We start from the raw sequence: 22,690 nt of genomic DNA, 5'->3' as shown, positions 1-22,690 counted from the left end.
ATGTGATTTTGTCAAGTTACACGCAAACCTGTTGGGATTTCTAAATTCAAGTTGTGCTGAATTTACAAATTGACTATATTTTCTAGAAAATCATTTAAGCCTTGTCTAATATACCATATGCTAACGTGAGTTCCAGATGGGTTTAATAATTAATTCCACTACTTCTTGTATAAAACTAAAGAAAAGTGGTAACCAGCCTCCCATCATTAAAAACAAAAGCAAACAAACAAAAAACGAGAGAGAGAAAATACTCATCCAATCTTTCGAAGAAGACAAGAATCTCTAAGTTTAAAAGTTCTGGGAAAATATCTCCCAATACTGATTTATGGATTTGATCACCCAAGTTTAATAACATCTAAATATTAAAAAAAGAAAAAAAAAGCATTGAAAAATCCATTTTCAGCAATATGGCAATGGTTCATTTTTTTCTGTAAAAAGAGTTCATGCAAATCGATAAGAAAAGCAGATAAAGAACACAGACAGTTATAAATTATACCACGTTTGGCTAACACACATGAAAAATGTTTCCTCTCACTGACAATCAAAAAACCATTAAATGAAGGCCACGGTAAAAGCTGTGTGTTTATCCATTGAGATAGACAATTGTTGGTGCGGATGCAGTGTTTATAGTTCCACACATTGTGGCTGCAAGTCTCCGTTTCCAACTTCTGAGGAAAGCAAGTTGGCAATAAGTATTAAGTACATTAACTTTTTTCATATTTTCTAAACCATCTATACTCACGTGGTGATCAGAAATATGCAAAACATTGTCCTCAAAACGAGTTTTTCCTTGCAAGTTCTTTTTTTAAAGTAAAATTTAAGGAGCAATCTAAGTAACCAGCTATAGGAAAAGGGTTAATTCATGGTGAATATGTATGTAGATGATTATATAGGCGTTCACAATGATGTCTGTTAAGAATAACGATGCACTTGTTATAAAGTTAAACAAAAAAAGAAGAGAAAACCATGAGAAAATTGGCTTGATTATTAAGGTAAGCATCTTGATAAAATAAAATACCACTCCTAATTTTCTCACAGTTGATGTATTTTTTATTTTATTTTCTCAGGGAATCAGTGTTACTCACTTCTGAGTTATTGCTGCCCTAGAATATTGTGAGACCATGTGTTTCAGTGGCTTTCTGGCTACCAGAGACTTAGATACTACAGGAATACCATTGCCATTTTCAGAATGAAAACATCACCAATTCCTACCATTGTTTCGCTTAAACTAAATGTTACATGAATACACACACACGTCACCACGACACCACCACAGTCAGAATATCCCGTGGATGTATTAATCCTTTGCTCCGTTTTTAATTTCAGCTCATCCTAGTGTCCAAAAGGTGGTGCTAGTGTCCTCTGCGTCAGACATTCCTCTTCCGTCTCCTCGAGCTTGGGAAATTTCAATGCCGGCCGATCTAGATAAAACGATAACAGAACTAGCCGACTGGCTGGTATTGATCGACCAGATGCTGAAGTCCAACATTGTCACTGTCGGGGATGTAGACGAGATCAATAAGACGGTTTCCAGAATGAAAGTAGGTGCACGGTGTAAAGGCTGGTCGTGGAAACACCACAAAACACAGGAAGCTACATACAGGCTGTTTGAATCCCCTTTGTTTATCCTAAACTCTGGGAGAACGAGCTTTAAAACATTCTTTATCTGTCAGACAGCTAGCTCGTTTTCCCTGTCCCAGACTAGCTCTGAAGAGGAAAGCTTTTCTTGCATTTGCACTGTTTTGGTAAGATCTGTTTTTACCAGTACAGCTGTAGACGCCGTATATTTTAAAAAATCAAAACCAATACTGTAAATCTAGCCGCATCGTTATAAATATAAATTAGTGTTGCATTTAATGCCTAGTGTGATGGAGGATAATTTCCTGAAGCACCTTTTCAACTTATATTTCATAATGAGCTTACTTGTTTCATTGCTGCCATTAGCAGCGAGTTTTCCTGATTATAATTTATTAGTATACATAGACTATCCAGTATCAATTTGTAAAGTTATTTTCCTGTAGTCAGTGCATGCTAGGTCCTGAGCTTTGTGTTGGATAGGGATACTGAAAAGAAGATACCAGATAGAAATTGGGAGTGAACCGTAAAATAATCATAACAGCTGTTACTAACTTTTATTAAATTTCTATGTGTGCTGGGTATTTTTCTAAGTAAGTTACATGTAGTACTTTGTTCAGTTCTTTAAAAATCTTGTGAGGTATGTACCGAATTTATCCCCGGATTATAAATCTGCCCAAACCGAGCTGGAGGCACTGAAGGCACTTAAGTAGACAAATCTTTGTGGCAAAGCAGAGGGTACTAAAAGCCTCAGGGCAGGTACAGGTGACCTGCTGGGGGGCCTGAACCAGGATGGGAGTTACTTCCATAGTGATAGAAGGCAGACTGTGGGATTTTGACATCTAGAGACAAAGTAAGTGACATTCCTGATGTAGGGATCAGAGTGAATGAAGGTATGAGGTGGGGGAGCATGAGGGAAGCTGGGTCAACATTTGTGCAGTAAAGAAGTGTAGTGGGGAGTCAGTAGCAAAGGCAGCTCAGGTTCACTCTGTGAAGGAACTTGTAGGCCATGCAAAGCCCTTCGGACTGTTGGTCTGTAAGCACTGAGCAAGCATCTTTTCTCCCTTTTTCTTTTTAAAATGGTGCCTGGAGACTGATGGCAGCAATGCTGTGCTTTAGTAGAAACACTGGGAATTGTGCAAGAGATGCTTAACTCAAGGAGAAGAGGCCTTTCTGGGTGGCTAAGATGATGCTGTTGCAATTAGTGGAAATACGGAAGAGAAGAAATGAAATGTGGATGAGGGTTTGATTGATTGAGTTTCGGATATGTTGTCTTGAGAGGTTCTTAGGCCCTTTAGAAGGAAATGATCAGCATTCACTGACATGTCTCTCTGGGAATTCAGGAGTAGAAGTTGTGAACAATCCATTTAGAGATAACATTTGACACTGTGGGAGTAATTGAAGTCTGCAAAATTAGTGAATTCATAAAGAGGAAGAGCTGGGAGAGAGAATCTTTGCTATAATATTTATACCTATTGGAAATTGTCTTTCGTAATCTTTATGTATTTATTAGTTCTATACTTAAAACACACCGTTTTCGTGATATTGTTAACTTTTCTCCCCAATTTATCAGTACTAAGAGATAAATTCTAGAGCAGCAGTTTTTCATGTCTAAAATGATTTAATTTGCAATTATTCCAATTAGCGTTTTTCGTATACCTCATCCCCATCCCTGTAGGTGACATTAGTTTGTGTTCCTATTTGATGTAGGAGAGATAGGCAAAGCATCATCTGCAGAAACCACTGCTAGTGTTTTCAGACCATTTTTCAGTTTCTAAAGGGATTTTCTTCATTTAATCTCCTTAGACTTGAGCTATAAGTATTTTATTATTTCCTTTTGTGAAAACAAAAAACAGAGGGGAAGTGCCTTGCCTGGTGACCAAGATGATAAGTGCAGAGCTGAGATTGAACCTAGGACCTCTAGACTCCAAATCTTGTACTTTCTCCCACATCACTGATGGCTCACTGTCCCACATAGGAGAAAAATAACTTGGATGTCAGCACACCAGCTTTGCTTCATTAGTATTCTTGTATGGCCTATTGACCTGTATTAATAATTGCTTCTTCTTAAACAGATCACAAAGGCTGACTTAGAACAACGCCATCCTCAGCTTGATTATGTTTTTACACTGGCTCAGAATTTGAAAAATAAAGCTTCGAGTTCAGATGTGAGAACAGCAATCACAGAAAAATGTAAGTTTAAAAAAAAATTATGTGTCTTCATCCACTTTCACTGAAAATGGTCACACACATTCAAAGATTACTCAACCAGAAATTATTATTATTTGATATATGATACTCTATTAATAAATATAGCTTTCCCATGTTTTTCTATTTTTTGTGAACATTGTCATGATTCCCTTACAAATTCCTTAAAGTATTAACATCATTACTTTTAACTAATTACTGATTCATTGGATTATTTGCTTTTACGTAGGATTTGCTTTGAAGGAGCCAAGAAAACAAAAGTAAGAGAAACCCATAGGAATGCAAATCCACCCATCCTCTCATTATAATTCATTAACTAAAACCAGATCTTGCCATATCTTTAACTCATCTTTGCAAAATTCATCCCCAAAATATTTATTGAGCAACTACTATGCGCCTCTCTGCTTGGCACTAATTTGGGAATACTTGAGTTAAAAGCAAAATAAAGCAAAACAAAAAATAAACATGGAAAACAACCACAGCCAAGATCTTCATTTCAAGTTTGCTCTCTGGCTTAAAAGCATCTGTTAAATCTGTATGGCATGTAAGACAAAGTCTGAATTTTCAAGAATGTCATCTAGGGACAGTCACAGCTTGCTTTCATCATCCCTGTTCCATTACAGCCTTTGGCCCCTTATAACTATTCTGTACTCTATGTATTCTTTAAAACGTCCTGACATTTTTAGTCTTCTTACCTTTATTTGCATTGTATGTTTTTCTGTCTCTGCCTTTTCTCCCTAGGTGAAATTCTACTCGGCTACTAAAATTGTCACCCCTTCTTTGTAAAGTCTTTCTCACCCTCTTCTAGTCCCTGGTGAACTGTATTTTCTGTCTTCAGTTCCTGCTGTGGCCTTTCCCCCCATAATTTCATTATGGGTCTCATAGTTACTTTGACTCTCTCTCTCCCCTCCATAAATTATGAATATTCACCTTTCTGGCCCTGGGGCCTCTGAGAGTGTCCTGTACAAATTATGTACTTAATAAATATTTGTGGCAGAATGTAAACTGGAATGTATTTTATTACCTTGGCTAATATTTCTCAAGGGTAGAAAGTTAACTATTCCTCCTATAAAAGGTGTGTTTCAATTTCAAAATAAATGGGGCAGCAACAAGGTTGTTATAAGAGATGAGTTAACAGAGAACTTTTAGTCTCACAATGTTGGTTTATTTTTTATTGCATTAGCTATTTTCCTTCTTTCTCCTTCTTTACATTGATTGATTATTGATTGATTGCTGTGCCTGTGATGGAACGTTGGAGAGATCCCATTTCCCGTCACGTCAGGGGAGGTTCTCTTCTTTTCCAAATTATTTACCAAGCCATCTCCATTTTGCTTTTTCTATTGTCTTACGTTTCCCACCACCACCACCACCACCACCACCACCACCACCACCACCACTTTGTTTGTCTAGAGTTTCTTTTAAGAAGACACGTTCCTTCTCCTAAATATCTTCCCTATCCAATTTAACTCCCTGTTTTTTCTATGTATATATGTATTTGTGTGTGTAGAGACTGCAGTCTTTGTCACTATTTATTATATGAAAAACCATTCTCTGCTCATGTGTACTACCAATAGTAACATGCTTTTAGCATTTATTCACAGTGAATAGAAGAATTTGCTTATTAATAATAAACTTGTGGTATTTGCTATCACTTAATGTCTTTAGTTTTATTTGTTTGATGTTAAGGATTCTATTAGTAATAATTGGTCGTAAGTACTTTATGTAGCATTTTAACTGACAAGTAAAGCATTATGATAGATTTGTTCTCTTCTTAAGTTAAAATCTTAAAAAAATTTTTTTCAATTATAGTTGACATTCAATATTATGTTAGTTTCAGGTGTACAGAATAGTGATTAGGCATTTATATAACTTATAAAGTGATCTTTCCTGATAAGTCTTCTACCTACTTGGCACCATATGTATTTATTACAGTATTATTGATTATATTCCCTATGCTGTACTTTACATTACTATGACTATGTTGTAACTGCCAATTTGTACTTCTTAATCCCTTCACCTTTTTCACCCAGTCCCTTAACCCCAGTCCATCTGGCAACTATCAATTTGTTCTCTGAATCAATGAGTTTGTTTCTGTTTTGATTGTTCATTTATTTTGGTTTTTAGATTTCACACATAAGTGAAATCATGTAGTATTTGTCTTTCTCTGTCTGACCTATTTCACTTAGCATAGTACCCTCTATGTCCATCCAAATTGTCACAAAAGGCAAGATCTCATTCTTTTTTATGGCTGAGTAATATTCCATTGCATATAATGTACCACATGTTTTTATCCAATCGTCTGTCAATAGACAGTTAGGTTGCTTCCCTGTCTTGGCTGTTGTATATGAAATGTCCTTCTTTGTCTCTTGTTTTAAAGTCTATTTTTTGCCTTTGTTTTAAAGTCTATTTTATCTGATATAACTATTGCTACTCCAGCTTTTTTTTTTTTTCTTCTTTCATTTCCATTTGCGTGAAATATCTTTTTCCATCCCTTTACTTTAAGTCTTTTGACCTGAAGTGGATCTCCTTAGGCAGCATGTGTATGGGTCTTATTTTCTTCTCCATTTAGCTACCTTGTGTCTTTTGATTGGAATATTTAATCCATTTACATTCAAAGTAATTATTGATAGGTATTTAGTTATTGCCATTTTATTATTCATCTTTTTAATTTTTTTCCTTCTTCTTAAAGAAGTCCCTTTAATATTTCTTTTAGTAATGGTTTAATGGTGACAAACTCCTTTAGCTTTTTCTGGTCTTGGCAGTTCTTTATCTGTCCTTCAATTCCAAACAATAGCCTTGCTGGGTAGAGTAATCTTGGTTGTAAGTCCTTGCTTTTCATCACTTTGAATATGTTGTGACAACCCCTTCTGTTGAGAAATCAACTGGCAGTCTTATGGGAACTCCCATGCAGGTAACTAACTGCTTTTTTCTTGCTACTTGTAAGATTCTCTCTTTATTATTTTTTTTCTTCTCTCTTTGTTTTTAACCTTTGACATGTTAATTATGATGTGTCTTGGTGTGGGCCTGTTTGGGTTCGTCTTGTTTGGGATTCTCTGCACTTCCTGGGCTTGTATGTCTATTTCCTTTGCCAGGTTAAAGAAGTTTTCCATCATTATTTTTTCAAATAGGTTTTCAATCCCTTGCTCTCTCTCTTCTCCTTCTGGTACCCCTGTGATGTGAATGTTGTTATGCTTGATGTTGTCCCAGAGATCTCTTAAACTATGCTATTTTTTTTTCAATTCTTTTTTTTTTCTTTGCTCTTCCAATGGGGGTTTCCCATATCTTGTCTTCCAAATTGTTGATTTGATTCTCTGCTTCATCTAATCTGTTGATTCCATCCAATGTAGTTTTCATTTCAGTTATTATTTTCTTCATTTTGGACTGGTTCTTTTTTATGGTTTCTGTCTCTTTGTGTAACTTGTCACTGAGTTCATCTATTCTTCTGCTAAGTTTATTGAGCATCCTTAAACGAGTGTTTTGAACTCTGTAGATTGCTTGTCTCCATTTTCTTTAGTTCTTTTTATGGAGTTCTGTCCTGTCCTTTCATTTGGGACATGCTTTTTCCCCCCTCATGTTATCTGCCTTCCTGTGTTTGTTTCTATGTATCGGGTAGATCTGCTACATATCCCAGTCTTGGCAGGGTGGCCTCATGCAGTAGGTGTCCTGTGAGGTCCAGTGGTGCATACTCCCTGGTCACCTGAGACAGGTGTTCTAGGGGTGTCCTTTGTGTGGGTTGTGTGGGCCCTCCTGTTATAGTTGAGCCTTGATTGCTGTTGGCAGTCAGTAGGTGTGATTGAGCTTCAGGCTAACTGACATTGAGGACTGGCCATGACTGCAGTGGAGGAGCTGTTGTGTGGGAGCTGACCCCACAGAGCAGGATTTACTTTAGCAGGACTCTGGTGCTTGCTGAGTCTACCCCTTGGGTGTATCATTTGTGGAGCTAATTGGGTGGTGCTGTGGTGTGGTCTGAATCTGGCCACCAGGTATGTTGCTTCTGGGGCCTTTTGGGAGGGGCTCTGGTACAGGCCCATGTCAGCCACTACCTTTGCCTGGCCCAAGGCCACCAGGTAGGAGCCACATTGTGGTCTGTGGTTGGTAGCTGCCTGTTCTTGACTTGGAGGTGCCTGGGAGAGGCTCTGCTGTGATCCAAGGCTGGCTGCCACTACCATCTTTCCCTGAAAATAAGGCCAGGTCTTAATATTACCTTTTGCTCCATTAGGGCTTGTTTTCAGGGTATGTCTTATTTTTTCATGTATAACAATCTACATTTACTCAAATACAGTCATGTCATCTTCTTCTGGAACATCATCATAACGTACTAAATGCATCCGTCTGGCTGAGATCTTAACTGGGGCTTATTTTCAGGACAGGTCTTATTTTTGGGGAAACATGGTAGTGCCAGGGGCAGCTTAGCAAGGGGTACAGGGCATGCCGAGGCCAGCCACTGCTTGTTTGGGTCTTGTGGACCTTTGAGAGATTTTAGCAAAGTCTACCATGTGGACCCAGGCCTGCAGCTTGTGGGGAAATCTTCTGAAAGAGGTTCAGGCCAGTGCGTGGTTTGGATGGGGTGGGGGCTCAAGGAATCATGAATGTGGAGCGATTAGTGTTAGCCAAGTTGATGGTGGCTTAGATATGGTGCCTTGCTTCACCTGCCAGATGTTTGGGGGGAGGTCTCAACAAAGGAATGATGACTTCTGCCAGCATTTCTGTCTGGGAGAAAGCTGCCTCTCCAACCCTTGCCCTGAAGCCAGGTAATTCAGTTCCTCCCCATATGTCCCTAATGCTTTTCAAGCTGCTGTCGCTTTTCTGGAGCTTAGGGCAAGTGTTTGTGAACAACTGAGTCTCTGCATGGAACCTTTAAGAGGACACCTGGATTTATAGCAGCCCTTTGTTTCACTTGAATGGAATCCCCACTGATTTTCACAGCCAGATGTTGCTGGGAGACCTCTTCTTGGCATGAGGATCCTAGGCTGGAGAGCTTAGTGTGGGGCTGGGACCACTCACTCCTCCTCAGGGAAGACTTCCACAGCTGAGCTATCCCTCCTGATTCTTAACCGCAGGACATGGGTATGGAACCTGCCTGTTTCGTGTCTCCACCCCTCCTACCAGTCTTGAGGTGGCTTCTTCTTTATATCCTTAGTTATAGCACTTATGTTCAGCTAGTCTTCAAGTAGTTCTCAAAGGTAGTTGTTCTATAATTTACTTGTAATTTTGAGGTGGTCATGGGAAGAGGTGAGCATAGTGTTTACCTACTCTGCCATCTTGACTGGAAGTCTACAATCTTAAGCAATTTACTTAACTTTCACTCAGATGGTATAAAATAGATTAAGCCATTGAAAATTGTTTTAGAATTATTACATGTAAGTATAATTTCCAGCTTTCTGAACAATCTTGGTTTACTATAACCCTGTATTATCCCAAGAATGTTACCAAAATGTTCCATTTTGACTCAGCTGGAATGTTATCTTATAGTTAAGTTCTTCTTGGCCTGGTACTTAACCACAGCCCTAAGTCTGCCTGGCATTCAGAACATCTTCTAGAAGTTTGTTTTTTAACTCTCTACCTATTTATTATCAATGGATTGTTGAAGATATTCAAAGCTATTGCTTACTGGTACTTCAAGATCATGAACTTTCCCTGGAGTAATTAATCAAAAGTTTATTTCCTTAGATTAGGGTTACTCTTGAACTTGAGCATAGAAAAATACTTCCTTTTAGCAGCTTTAATGCTACATAAAACAAATGTGAAAAGTAGTCTTAACAAGTTTTTCTTTTAACATTAAAACTACCTTAGAGCATCTTTTTTGAGGATGGTAGCTGACTGTACATGTCTTAAAGTTCTATCATAAAGTACTGTTAAACTCTACCTTCATCAAAGCCAGTTCTGTAAATATAAAATTTGATAGGAAATTATTTTCCTGTTTTTTTCTCTATCAACTTATAATAGTAGATATTTTTATCCTGAGATAGTGTAGTGTGTTTAAAATAGAGTTTAAGAATTTTTCTTCAAGGATGGTTTCAGAAATATATCAGTTGTATCTACTATGACTGATGTGTTAAAATTCCTTTAAAATTTACGTAGTAACTTGCTTCCTTTCTCTTTTGTATTGATAGCCTTATTTGTGATAAATTTGGTATCAGGTATTTTTTTTTTTCCTTTCCTGATAGTTGCTTTCTGGGATTTTAAAATTAAAAAAAAAATTTTTTTATCATACCTCCTCCAGTGGAAAAGGTCAAGAACCAGTGGGATAACACTCAGCATGGCGTCGAGTTACGGCAGCAACAGCTGGAGGACATGGTGATTGACAGCCTTCAGTGGGATGACCACAGGGAAGAGACTGAAGAACTTATGAGAAAATATGAGGCTCGCCTGTATATTCTTCAACAAGCCCGAAGGGATCCACTTATCAAACAGATTTCTGATAATCAAGTAAGAGTCGGTGGATATTTTTTGGCCATATCTATTTATTTGATATACTTTTTTATTCTGTTCACTGTACTTTTTCGGACTCTTGTCATGATGTTTTCCCAAGGTCTTAGAATATACATTGAAGTTTATATAAAGAATTTGACCATGAAGGTTTCTGAAAAATTTCTGGAGGTATAACAAATAGAAATGTACATATATCTTAGATTTACAGGTCACTGATTCTTTGCAAATGGAACATACCCACAAACCAGCACCTAGAAAGAGAACATTTTCAGAATCCCAGGAACCCTCCTTTTGCTCCCTCCACATTGACCCTAAAGTTTATTTTTCTTTATGAAATTTCCTGAGACTTTCTTTGAGGGGCACTGTGGTAAACAAATCAGGTAATAAGTAAATTCAGTTTCTTTGAATACCTTCATAACCAAACTGTTTTATCAGTATCATCAGAGTAGGTACCTTTAATGTGATCAGTTTGATTGTAGAGTTGATGATACTGAACATTTATGGTATTTTTAAAGTGGTATTTTAAATTATCTCTATAATCATAGAAAATATTCTTGAATTAGAGGTTATGGTTTATTAGGTTACATTTTGGAGTAACATTTATTTACCCTTCTAATAGCCTGTGATGAAAGTGTACATTTGTGAGCAATATAATACGTGGGAATCAAAATCTAAAACATGAAAGTATGTTTTTTGTTCTTCATACATAAAGACTTTCCAGGGTTACAGTTTAAAAAGCAAGTGGCCGGGTGTCCTGACTTCCTGGATCATTCACTGTGTTTATGATATCTGTTGATTGTTTTCACCAAATGATTCAAAAGTAATAATCGGCAAAGCCCCTGACACTTAACTAAAGGAATACGATTAAAAAGTGACATCAGTGCTTCGATCCTGGTATTCAGACTATTCTTTGCTAATTAACAGTATGGTTATTTTCTTCTGAAATGTTAGGGTGGATTTTTCTGTCAATTGCTGCAAAACACTGTAAGAATGTTCATTTGTCATTTAGATTTCATGGGGAAGTATGTTGATCCAGGGGCTCTCAGAGATTGAAAAAGTGTGTTAAGAAACCAATGCCAATGGATGTACTCAGCATCAGTTTAGCTATTCAAGCAACTCTCAGTAAACCTTGCTTGCTGCTTGATCCACAAAGCAGTTAACTTTATGAACATACACAGTGATTGAGGGGAAAGAGAGAAGATTTCCGTATTGTTGGTACTTATAGGGAACTCTACTGTAGATTCATTCCTGTACAATGCAGTTACTATGTGGATCAGATGTATAGCAGAAGGAATGAGAAAAGACCAATGGTTTGAGGAAATAAAATATCTGAAAGAGGAAAAGACAATAGTTTTTTAACTGTCATCTCCCATGTACTGATTCCTTTCTTAGACATTTTTCTTTTTTACTTCTGTAATTGTTTTCGTTTAAGCTTAGATGCAAGAGTTTGTCCAGTAATTTTTCTTCTTTTGATATCTGTGTCTAAAATATGGTAAAAGCTACAGGGAAGCCCAGGTCTTGGTAATACTGGTTACTGAGTGACCAAGTCTAACAATTACACCTGAAATTACACCTTAGATACTGCTTCAAGAACTGGGTCCTGGAGATGGTATTGTAATGGCATTCGATAACGTGCTGCAGAAGCTGCTGGAGGAATATGGTAATGATGACACGAGGAATGTTAAAGAAACCACCGAGTATTTAAAAACATCATGGATCAATCTAAAACGAAGGTAATGCTAAGGTCCTGGCAGGCGAATGTATATTGTGAAGTTAAGAATTTGATTGCTTTGGCTTTCTCATGGAAACATACCCAAATATGTGACTACTAGAAGTACATTTTATTATTGTTTCTATTTTTATACTGTACTGAGTTAGTCTTATCATACTTACACAGAATGTATATTTGTACAGAATCGACTTCAATTTCTGCAATGGTGTTTTTCCTTGAATAAGTCTAAACCTTGCCAGTTGTCATTTATGTGTGATTTTTTTTTCCCTCTTGATACTACCCAGAGTATATCTTGTAGTACTTTGATGGTAAGGAACACTTAGGTATTTATACCTGCATTAGGTTCATATTGTCCTTAATGGTAACTGAAATAGTGTCCTATTTGGCTGGGCCATCTTCAGTTGAGGCTGAGAACACATGATCCAACACTAGATTTCTGAAATACGCTCTTGTCTATTTAGGGCTTCAACTAATTTATTATTTTTTCTTTCCATTACTCTGTTTAGTCAGTATAATTTGATATAGTCTAAAATAGCATATGTATTTATAAGAGAGATTTTTCTGTCACTTGAACACAGGATTTGAGGACCTGTAAACAGTGGTTAGCATCTCTTTAAGATGGCATATTTATATTCATCATCAGTAAAAATGTGTTTACCTTCTGCATAGCGCTGCGAGTGCCTGCGTCTAAGGGAAATTATGGTTTCACACACATCTTTATATATTCAAATGCAACTGCCTGAAAGCAATCAGAGATTTCAAAACACATTTATTTTGCAATGAATAAAATGGATAATGTTAGAACACTTTATGATATATATTACTGGTAATAAAGCATGGCCAAGCATTTAATAACAGTTTGACATGGAAGCATTTTATACGTTTTTGGAATGTCATGTTTAGTTAGAATTTCTAAAATGGATTTTCGGAAAACTCAAAGAAGAGAATTATGAGGGAAGAATATGGACATGAGTATGAGGCTGGAAAGACCTAGGATTCTGGAGGAAGTGACTGGGGTAGCAAATACAAAACTTCATAAGTGGTTAAAGTAGATCGTAGCTATAATACTGATCTTCCTAGCATTTTATACAGCTGTAAGTATTTTATACAGCTTTCATTGTAAGAGATTATTAGGGTATATTATATAATAAGTATCCCAAAACTAAAGCAGGGAAGAAGGTGAATTAAAAACAGCTTTGGAGGGGTAGGAGTCTGGGTGAAAAAGGTGAAGGGAGGAAGAAGTACAAATTGATAATTAACAAAATAGTTACGGGATGTAAAGTACAGCATAGGGAATATAGTCAATAATATTGTAATGACTATGTATGGTGCCAAGTGGGTGCTAGATTTATCAGGGGATCACTTGGTAAATTAAATGTCTACCTAACTATGCTGTACACCTGAAACTAATATAGAATAATATTGAATATCAACTGTAATTGAAAAAAATAAATTAATTAAAAAAATAGCTTTAAGGTACAAACTTACAGTTAGAAGATAAACATATTCTGGGGCTGTAATATATAGCATGGTAACTGACTATAGTTAACAGTACTGTATTGTACATTTGAAAGTTGCTAAGAGGGTAGATCCTAAACGTTCTCATCACAAGAAAAAATTGTAACTGTAGTGATGTATGTTAACTGGATTTACTGTGCTAATCATGTTGCAAAATATGCATATATCAAATCTACATTGTATACCAAAACTAATACAAGGTTGTATGTCAATTACATCTCAATTAAATTAAAACCAGTTCTAACATTAAGAGAGATGGTCCTTAATCATACTTAATCTGTGTTTCCAAAACTCATGAGTAAGAGTTATGACTTTGTTTTTGGTGTAAACAATACCCAGAAAAATTGATCACGTACGGATGTGTGGCCTGCTTTATTTAGCACCTCCAATTCTTTTCTTGCTTTCACTTTGTAAATATTTTAAGACAGTCTACATCACTAGTTAGATTAGATGGAAGAGGCAATTAAAAATGAATTATATTCCAAGGTAGTCTTTCATTTATCATAGCTAAGGCAGCCACCGTGTTCCAATTTTATGGTAGTTACAATACTTGTCCTTATTTTCATTCTCCATTTTTTTGGGGGAAACAGTTAAGTATATTAATACTTAGACATGATTTGGGTATACTGTTATCTGTAAAGCAGGGAGAATACAACAAAAGTGCAGCTCACGGGATCCCTTCATGAGGGACAGTTGGGATTTCTAAGTATTAAGAGGAATTTCTCTTTTAAACACAATGATATTTACAGTTTTTAACTGTTTTAATTGGAGATTTTCCTAGAATATACAAATCTTTCCTTCTTAAACAAAGTGTGTGAACGAATATTAAACATTTTTGAATTCTTGGCATTATTGTTGTGAAGACAGAATTAAGGAACTTTAAGAGATGCACGCACTCTTACGGTTCATTTAAACCAGTATTTTCTCAACTTTCTTTATGTCGACCCCCTAAGAAGCCTTTTCAGATCCCTGCCCCCATGCAATTTTAATACCGTGATATACTGTGTATTTGTTTCTGTACTTTATAGTTGTCCTTTACACATAAAAAGAGTAAATTTTTTGCACTCCCCTCCCCCACCTCACCCTGCCAAAGAGTCACTGTCAGCTCAGTTAAGAATACCTCGTCTGATCTAATGCTTTCAGGCTCGGAGACGTTTCAGTGACATGTTCAGAGTCACACAGCATAACCAAGAAGATATGTTTCTATACTAAATTATGATCATGCTCTGCATTCTAACGAATTGGTGGTAAATTTATGCAGGCTGCTACGCTTTGTGAGATTTTGTGCTGTATTTTTAGTGTGTAAATTTTATTGGGTATCTTCTCATTGTCAGGCGCTGTGCTCAGCTCTTCACATGCACTATTTCATTTAATCCTCACAACAACCAGTGGAGACAGGCAGCGTTTTCATCAGCACTATGCTGATGAATACACTGGAGCAGAGAGAAGTGAAGCAATATCCAAGATCCACAGCTCCGACAGGCAGAGCTGGGATTGGAACCCAAGCCTTTGTGTCTGTGTGCTCAGGCTCGTAACCTTGTTCACAAATAGTTTTATTTTTCTTCTTTGCTCATCAGCATGTCAGCTACTGCTGGTGATTGCTCTGTGTACCCACCTCTTGGATCTGTCCAATGATTCCACTTACTGATTCTTATCTGAGTTGAGTTTAGAAGCCAGCTCTGATTAAAGATATGGGCGCCTCTGCAATGACTAATGTAACACTCTCCAGGGTGTGGCCATCGTGCCCTCTGGAATGGCCGCTGAGAGGCCCGAGACCATAGCTCGCCTGCTATTTCCCCACTCTATTCTGAATAGATATTATTGGCAGCCAAATTCTGGAGGGGTGAAGCGTTATTGTACTTACCCATGCATTAGTGTTATTGCAGCATAATGTGTGACATTTAATATCAGCTTTCAAAGGAAATGTTTTCTGTGAATTGCAATTGGCCTAGGTAATTTGGCCATTCAGAGTTACAGGCCGACAATCCCTTATCGGCAGTGCCAAAATCCAATACTCTGTGATAACAGAAAGCTTTGACTTGACATGAGACTATTTATTATAGTCTTTATTATCCTGCTTGGTGTGAGTAGCCTTGTTCCTACTGCAGAAAGAGTAATGTGTTTGCTGCCTTAGACCCTACTTGGGGGTAATATGTCATATAGATACATTCATAATAGTTTTCTTATGCACAGAAAGTTGTAATTCTGAACTGGAACTGGCTCCCAATATTTTGGTTTCTGATTACAACAGGTTTGTCTCTAACATTTTAAACTAATTGACCTATCTTGGCCATTATTCTTTTAACCTGTGAAATTTTTTCCCTTATATCTCTTAATGCCAGTTAACACACGTTTTAGTGCAAAGTGAGATAGCGATAGTTGAAATGTGCTTATAGTAACTTTTGGATTGGGGTCTGAAATTTTATTTTAACTCTGGACTGCCTATGTATATGTAAATGTATGTGTATGCACATAGGTATATTTATGTATATACACACATACTCCCAGGCACACAAATATACATACTTATAGTTATTTATGCTGAAATATTATAAAGGAAATGAGACAACGTAACTGTTTGTTGCAAAGAATATCTTATATATCATTAATTACTATTTATTTTTCTCTTTGCCCTTATCCCTTGGAAGCCATATTTTGCTGTGACTCTTTTAAGGCTAGTCCTGGTTTGTGCAGGAAGAACGGAAGCACTTTGGCTGTGGCATCTGGCAATCCTTGATTAAAGTCCCAACTTATTCAGTTACCATCTCTGTGACTTACCAATCTTAAGCAAGTTATTTCAGATCACTGAGTCTCACTTTCCTTGGTTCTAAAGTGGAGAACACATCTAACGTGTAGGATTATTGTGAGGATCACCAGTTATGTATAAAAGTTCCCTGTACGTGGTATGTGTTCAGTAACAGGTTACCCACATTATCATTATATGCCCTGTCGTATTATGTCTTCCTTAGAAATCCATTGCCCATAGTCTGTGTTACAGTAGTGTCTACGGTTAAATTAGCAGAGGGTCTCGAGTCACTATCAGTTGTTTATAGTAATTTTGAACAGTCTCTACATGTTAGGTTGGTGCAAAAGCAATTGCAGTTTTTGCAATTATTTTTAACCTTTAAAACCGCAATTACTTTTGCACCAACCAAATACATTAATGATAAAAGAGGTGATTGTGTGATTTACTGAATGCAATAAAGATCGTCTAACTATTTATTACCAGATGAACCTTTTAGAACAGGCAACTTTGTTTGTTAGTATCTTCGTCCATTCAGGCGGTTGTAGCAAAATACCACAGTCTGGGTGGCTAATAATCAACAGAAATTGCGGAGCCTGTAAGTGCAAGATCAGGTTGCCAGTGTGGTTGGGTGAAGACCCTCTTCTGGTCCCAGACTTCTCACTGTGTCCTCACATGCCAGAAGCGGCCAGAGAGCTATCTTAGGCCTTTTGTAAGGGCATTGGTGTCATTCATGAGGGCTCTGCCCTTATCACCTAACATTTCCCAAAGGCTCAAGTCCATCACATTAGGCATTAAGATCACACAATACGAATTTTGGGAGAACAGACACATTTAGACCACAGCATTCAGTAAAATCGTCATGGGTGCTAAATTTACATTGTATTTACGTGTTTTCTGCCTTAGCAGAAGCCTAACCACCCTGGAAAGAAAAGGTGTAGTATTTAAGAAGACCTTGTTTCATATGAAAGCCACCAATACAAATTCATCTAGTGAAGGAACTTTATTGTCTTCTTTTGCAATGACAGTGTCTTTCTAATGAATGTTCAGTGATTTATTATTAATGACCAGCTGGACATGTAGAATGTACATAGTTTACAAAGGATTATATAAATACTGTGTCTACTAGAGACTGAATTTGTGAAACCCTTGACTATTATGAAAACAGATTACATTCCAAAAATTTGAATTTACTTTTGATTGCTTTCCCAATTATTTTTGTTGTATATTTTGAAACTTTTATTCTTTCTGTTGTTACTTTTCAGTAATGGTTGTTTATTGTCCCTATAGAGTAATAAAAGTGAAACATTCTCCTTCAGCCTTTATCTGTTGTATATTTGGTCAATTCCTTTTAACAATGACCAATAGAAGATACTCATATTGGGATTGCGTCTTATGGCCTATCATCAACGAGGCTCAACCTTTATGCTCTTAAAATGAATGCCATAGCAGCTGTCCCCAATGATCTATGGTGTTTTGGTGACCTATTCTTATTACATTAAGATTGGGTAATTGTCAGGCACTTAAAAATTCACTCCATGGGATTTAAGGAGGCTATTCTAAGCTGCTAATGCCACACCACCTAGGAAGCTCGAGAGGCCGCCTACCCCACACCCACACCCTGGGGATATCTGCAGTGACTAATTCTTCTTTCAATCAACTGCATTTCCCCCCAATGGTATTATAATAGATTTTCCAGCTAAATGTTATTTTATTTACCAAAGAACAAAATTAACTTGTGAAGGTGCCCATTGAAAAAGCTCAAAGAATGTCTCATTTTCAGTGTTCTACATGCCACTAAAACTACTGATGCTACTATTTTTCTGCTCTAAATAAGATAAATATACTTAAATCTCATGTAATTGTACAGGTCACCTTTTAAGTACATCAAAATTTAGCAGCACATATCTGTGGAGGGTTCCTAAGATGCTCTTTTTCATTAATGTCTAAAAAAAAAAGAAAAAGATCTATTTATGTTCACTCTTTTGACCATGAACACTTGATTAAACAATATATTTTGTAGCTTAAAATATCAAGTATTATTTAACATCTTTAAACTATTTTAAAAAGTCAGTTATGTGGGTGGCCACATTTTGTTATGCTACAAAATAACTGTAAGCTATTTTGATTGTTACTGTAAGCTATTTTGTAACATCAGTTGCCTTTATAACAGAAATCTCTTTAAAAGCTAAGAGTTTACATTTTAAAAATCCCAATTCCCTTAAATGTAAACTATTATAAATCTGTCACACATGAATTCCTTTAATCTTTTATGAAAGCTATTTATGTTTTTAGTGTGCACCATTTTTTATACTAAAGAATCTATAGTTTGTTACTTCTGTTGGAAGTAAAAATTCTTCTTTCTGCTCAAGTTACCCTTTTAATGTCAAATGTTGTATCTTTTAGGTTTTTAGCCTGTCCTTATTCTTTATGATTTATAGGTGAAAAAAGATTTTTATAAAACTTCTCTTCTTTGCCTTTGTCTAGTAGCCACAATTCTCTAAACTTAAAATAATTTTTTTCTATTATAGTTCTACTTTCCCTATGTTCTCTCATTACATTTTTCAGAACGTCCACTAGTTCTCTTCTCATCTTGCTTGAGCTGTAACAACCAGAACACTGCCAGATACAAACTCTGCATTGAGAATTGTCGACTAATATTAGTTCCGAGCTGAGTATCATCTTCGGGAACGTCCATATTAATACATCCCAGCCATGCACCTATTCCCGTCAGTAACATTTTATTTACATGCCGTGATTCTCAGTGAAGCTAAATTTGAAGCTGGAGGTGGGGGTGAGAATGGAGGAACTCTCCTAGCAGGTTTTATAGTCTCTGTGATGTGATGGATTATGTAGTTGTAAAAGGACCTCTGGAAATTCTGAAATGGGTCCTTTACTCATCCAGTCCAAGCCACTTATTTTAAGGATGAAAAAAAAAAAACCACGGAGATTTGAAGTGATTTACCCAAAGCCATATAGCTAGTAAGTGGCAGAGGTGGTAGAATTAGGTTGTTTTCTTCTGTGAACACTGCACCAGTGGCATTAATGGTAATTTATTAGCCTGTGTAATAAAGTGTGTGCCAAAAAATGTATACACATTTTAAGAAAGAAAAAAACTATTAAAATTGTAATACTCAATATATACCAATAACAAAAGATGAATACAGTCATGTATATACATTTTTTGGCATCCCCAGTATATATATACTATGATTATAAACATTTTAAATGATGTTTATTATAATGAAGATAATTTCGACTGCTGTAAGCAGAGTTTAGTTTTCAGTATGTTCATTATTTTTAGTCGTTGATTACATTCATGAGAAAAAAAATGACACCAGATATATGTGAACTTAAAAGATTCCCCAGAACATTTATTATTCAATTGCACATTTGCATGCTATAAACAAAATTAATTTTTAAAAAATTAATTAAAAGAACAATTGCTCAGTATTTCACCAAATTCATATATAAGATTAGGGAAAATAATATTTATTGAGTGTTTGCTATGTTTATACATTTATGTGTGTATACCTCATTTTCTCTTTACAATATTGCAGGGAGGGAGGTATTATTCTTACTTTTGTATTAGTTTATTCAATAAATGCTTGCGAAGTTGCTACTGTATGCATGCCCTGGGGGTACTAAGTGCATTGATGATTCAGAAACTTTAAACAGACAAGAAAACGGTCACTTTCAATCGAGATCGTAGGTACAGTATAATGAAATAGGCAGAATCGTGGCTCCCAAAGATGGGGAGACTATCTTGAATCATCTGGGTGGTCCCAGTTCCATTAATGGGTCCTTAAAAGTGGAAGGGGAAGCAGAAGAATGGGTCATAGAGACGTGACCTGAGGACTGAACCCCCTCCTGCTGGTTTTGAAGAGATGGGGCCACAAGCCAAGGAATGTGACGATCTTTAGAAGCTGGAAATGGCAAAGAAGCAGATTGACCTCTAGAGCCTCTACAAAGAAACACAGTCCTGCCTGCTGACGACTTGATTTTAGTCCAGTGAGACCCCTCTCAGAAACTAACCTTCACAACTGTGAGATAAACTCTGTTACTATAGGCCGGTGTTTGTCGTGCTTTGTTACAGCAGCGATGGCATGCTAATGACCATGGGAAGGGACATCCTGGGTGCTCTGGGGTAAGGTAGCACAGGTTTGAAGTCATCCACACCAAGTTCTGGAGGATAAAGAAAAGTTGACCCGGTGGGGCGGGGAAGGTTAGTGGGGGGAGGGAAGAGGAAGGCTATTGAAGGGAAATGAAGTAAACAGTAAAGCTCTGGATGTGACAGAGACAGTGATGACTTTGAGGGTTAGTCATTGGTTCATTTTTATAAGGAAATAAAGCTGAGGCTTGAAGTGATGAGCTGATTCTTAGGGAGGTAAGCAAGACTCAGGCCACATGTGCTAAGTGGGTGAAAATGATGCTCAAGGGGACAGGCACCTGCTCAGGCTTTCACAGCCAGGCGGTGATGGAACCTTTTCTGCCTCGATTCAAAACGCTGCTTCTTTGGCTTTCATGACCAACAAAGTAGAGTGCCCTTACATCACCTCACAGCTGTTTTTCGACAAAGTGAATATTTTTAATGCAGAATCTCTTTCCCACTGACGGCCAGGACATAATTTGACAGTTTTACAAGGAATCTCTTCGTTTCTGGATTCAGCATGTTCCACTGGTCACCAAAGTGTGTCGCTGGTATTATTCGTCCCAATGGATGCAATGCTCTCCAAGGCCACATGCTCCTGATCCTCTTGGCTCCCTTTTCATCTGAACCGTGACTTTAGGGTTTTCATCTCTCCTGCTAGCCTGGTCCTCTATGCTTATTTGGTATATAAATTTCTCTCCTGTGATGGGAATCCTCTGACTTTGCCCCAAGGGATTCTCAGACATTTGCATCCTTTTCTCCAGTCTGGGTTTTCTTGGGGTTTAATAGAACTAATCTATAATGATCTGTTTTTACATTAGCTCCTTGCCACCTAGCCTATTATGTGCATATGAATGTTGTTAAAAATAAAGGATACTGATTACGTAAAATGAAAGTGTTTGACTTTACTAAATTTTATAATTACTAAATTTTTATGAGTGTTTTTAAAATAAGAATCATCTGTTTGTGGTTGATTAGTTGCACGTGTGTACGCCTTTGAATTTTTGCTTTCTAGTATCTTTTTGGCACAGCCTTTATCTGGCTATTTCTGAATTTGTTTTTTCTGTTGATATTTTAATAATTGTAAATATGAGCAGGGTTAGATGGAAGATAAAACACCACCACTACCACTAACCGAAATTCTGGTAGGTAACGTCTAAATTTTAAAAATTAAAGAAATGTATATGCACATGATTACAAAAAGATTAAAAGTATTACAAGGTTTATAAAAAACAAACCACAATGATTCTCTTACTACTCAACACAAAACTTCTCCATAGGGGCAACAATTTTTTTTGGTCATTTATATATTTCCATATTCTAAATAAAATGAGCATACCATTATCTTTCAATTCATCAATATTAGACATTGTCTATTGACCTTCTATTCTGGTAAATATATAGGATATAGCTTTCTTATGCTACTATTCTCTTTCTCATCATTGATTTTGTTTTCACTTTAAAAAAAAAATTGTGGTAAAATACACATAGCATAAGATTTACCCTCTTAACTATTTTTCATTATACAGTTCAGTGCTATTAAAAACATTCATATTATTGTGCAACCATCACCGCCATCCATCCGTATAATTCTTTTCATCTTGTAAAGTGAAACCCTTTACCCATTGAACACTTAAGTCCCAGTTCTCCCTTCATCCAACCCCTGGCAGCCAGCGTTCTACTTTCTGTCTCTGTGTGTTTGTCTAAGTACCTCAGCTCAGTGGAATCATACAGTATTTATCTTTTTGTGATTGGCTTTTTTCACTTACCGTAATGTCTTCAGGGTTCACCCATGTTGTAACATGTGACAGCATTTCCTTTTCCAGGCTGAATAATATTCTATTTATTATATGTGTATACGACATTTTGCTTACTATCCATCCGTCGATGGATATTTGGGTTGCTTCCACATTTTAGCTACTGTGAATAATGCTGCTATGTGCATTGATGTACAAATATCTCCTTGAGACCCTGCCTTCAGTTCTTTTGGGTATATACCCAGAAGTGGAGTTGCTGAATCTTGTGTTAACTGTATTTTTAATTTTTGAGGAACTGCCATATTGTTTCCACAGTGGCTGTACCATCTCATCACTGAATTCGTAGGTAAGCAGATATTATTCAGTGTTGACACTATTATGCCTGTCTAAACATCAATGACAGCCAAGCACTGAAATTTGCTATAATTTCGCTTCCTCTCTGTTTGTTTTACCTAAAGATAATAATTGCCTTGTTTTTGTATTCTTAGTTTTCTTTGCACCAATTGCTAATTCTTCCCACATTTTTCCCATGATCTGACAGTACCCATAGCCCACAAAGTCAGTCACGTTAAGCA

At 36.7% G+C, this 22,690-nt stretch overlaps 1 protein-coding gene across 9 annotated transcripts in view; it reads left to right on the top strand.

The window, feature by feature from the left end:
- Positions 1–22,690, top strand: part of UTRN (utrophin) — a 463,108-nt gene that overhangs the window by 207,705 nt on the left and 232,713 nt on the right. For all 9 annotated transcript variants that reach the window (XM_088795414.1, XM_088795413.1, XM_088795412.1 and 6 more), the window contains 4 exons: positions 1,327–1,541; positions 3,651–3,768; positions 10,007–10,212; positions 11,794–11,948. In XM_088795414.1, the coding sequence (XP_088651540.1) occupies positions 1,327–1,541; positions 3,651–3,768; positions 10,007–10,212; positions 11,794–11,948 (694 nt within the window). The remainder of the gene's footprint in view (positions 1–1,326; positions 1,542–3,650; positions 3,769–10,006; positions 10,213–11,793; positions 11,949–22,690) is intronic.

This window comes from Rhinolophus sinicus, chromosome 2 (assembly GCF_057876585.1).
Source record: "Rhinolophus sinicus isolate RSI-liver-muscle chromosome 2, RSI-T2T, whole genome shotgun sequence".
Lineage (NCBI taxonomy): Eukaryota > Metazoa > Chordata > Mammalia > Chiroptera > Rhinolophidae > Rhinolophus > Rhinolophus sinicus.
Note: the sequence above shows the minus strand (reverse complement) of the source record. Positions and strands in the feature narration are given on the sequence as shown.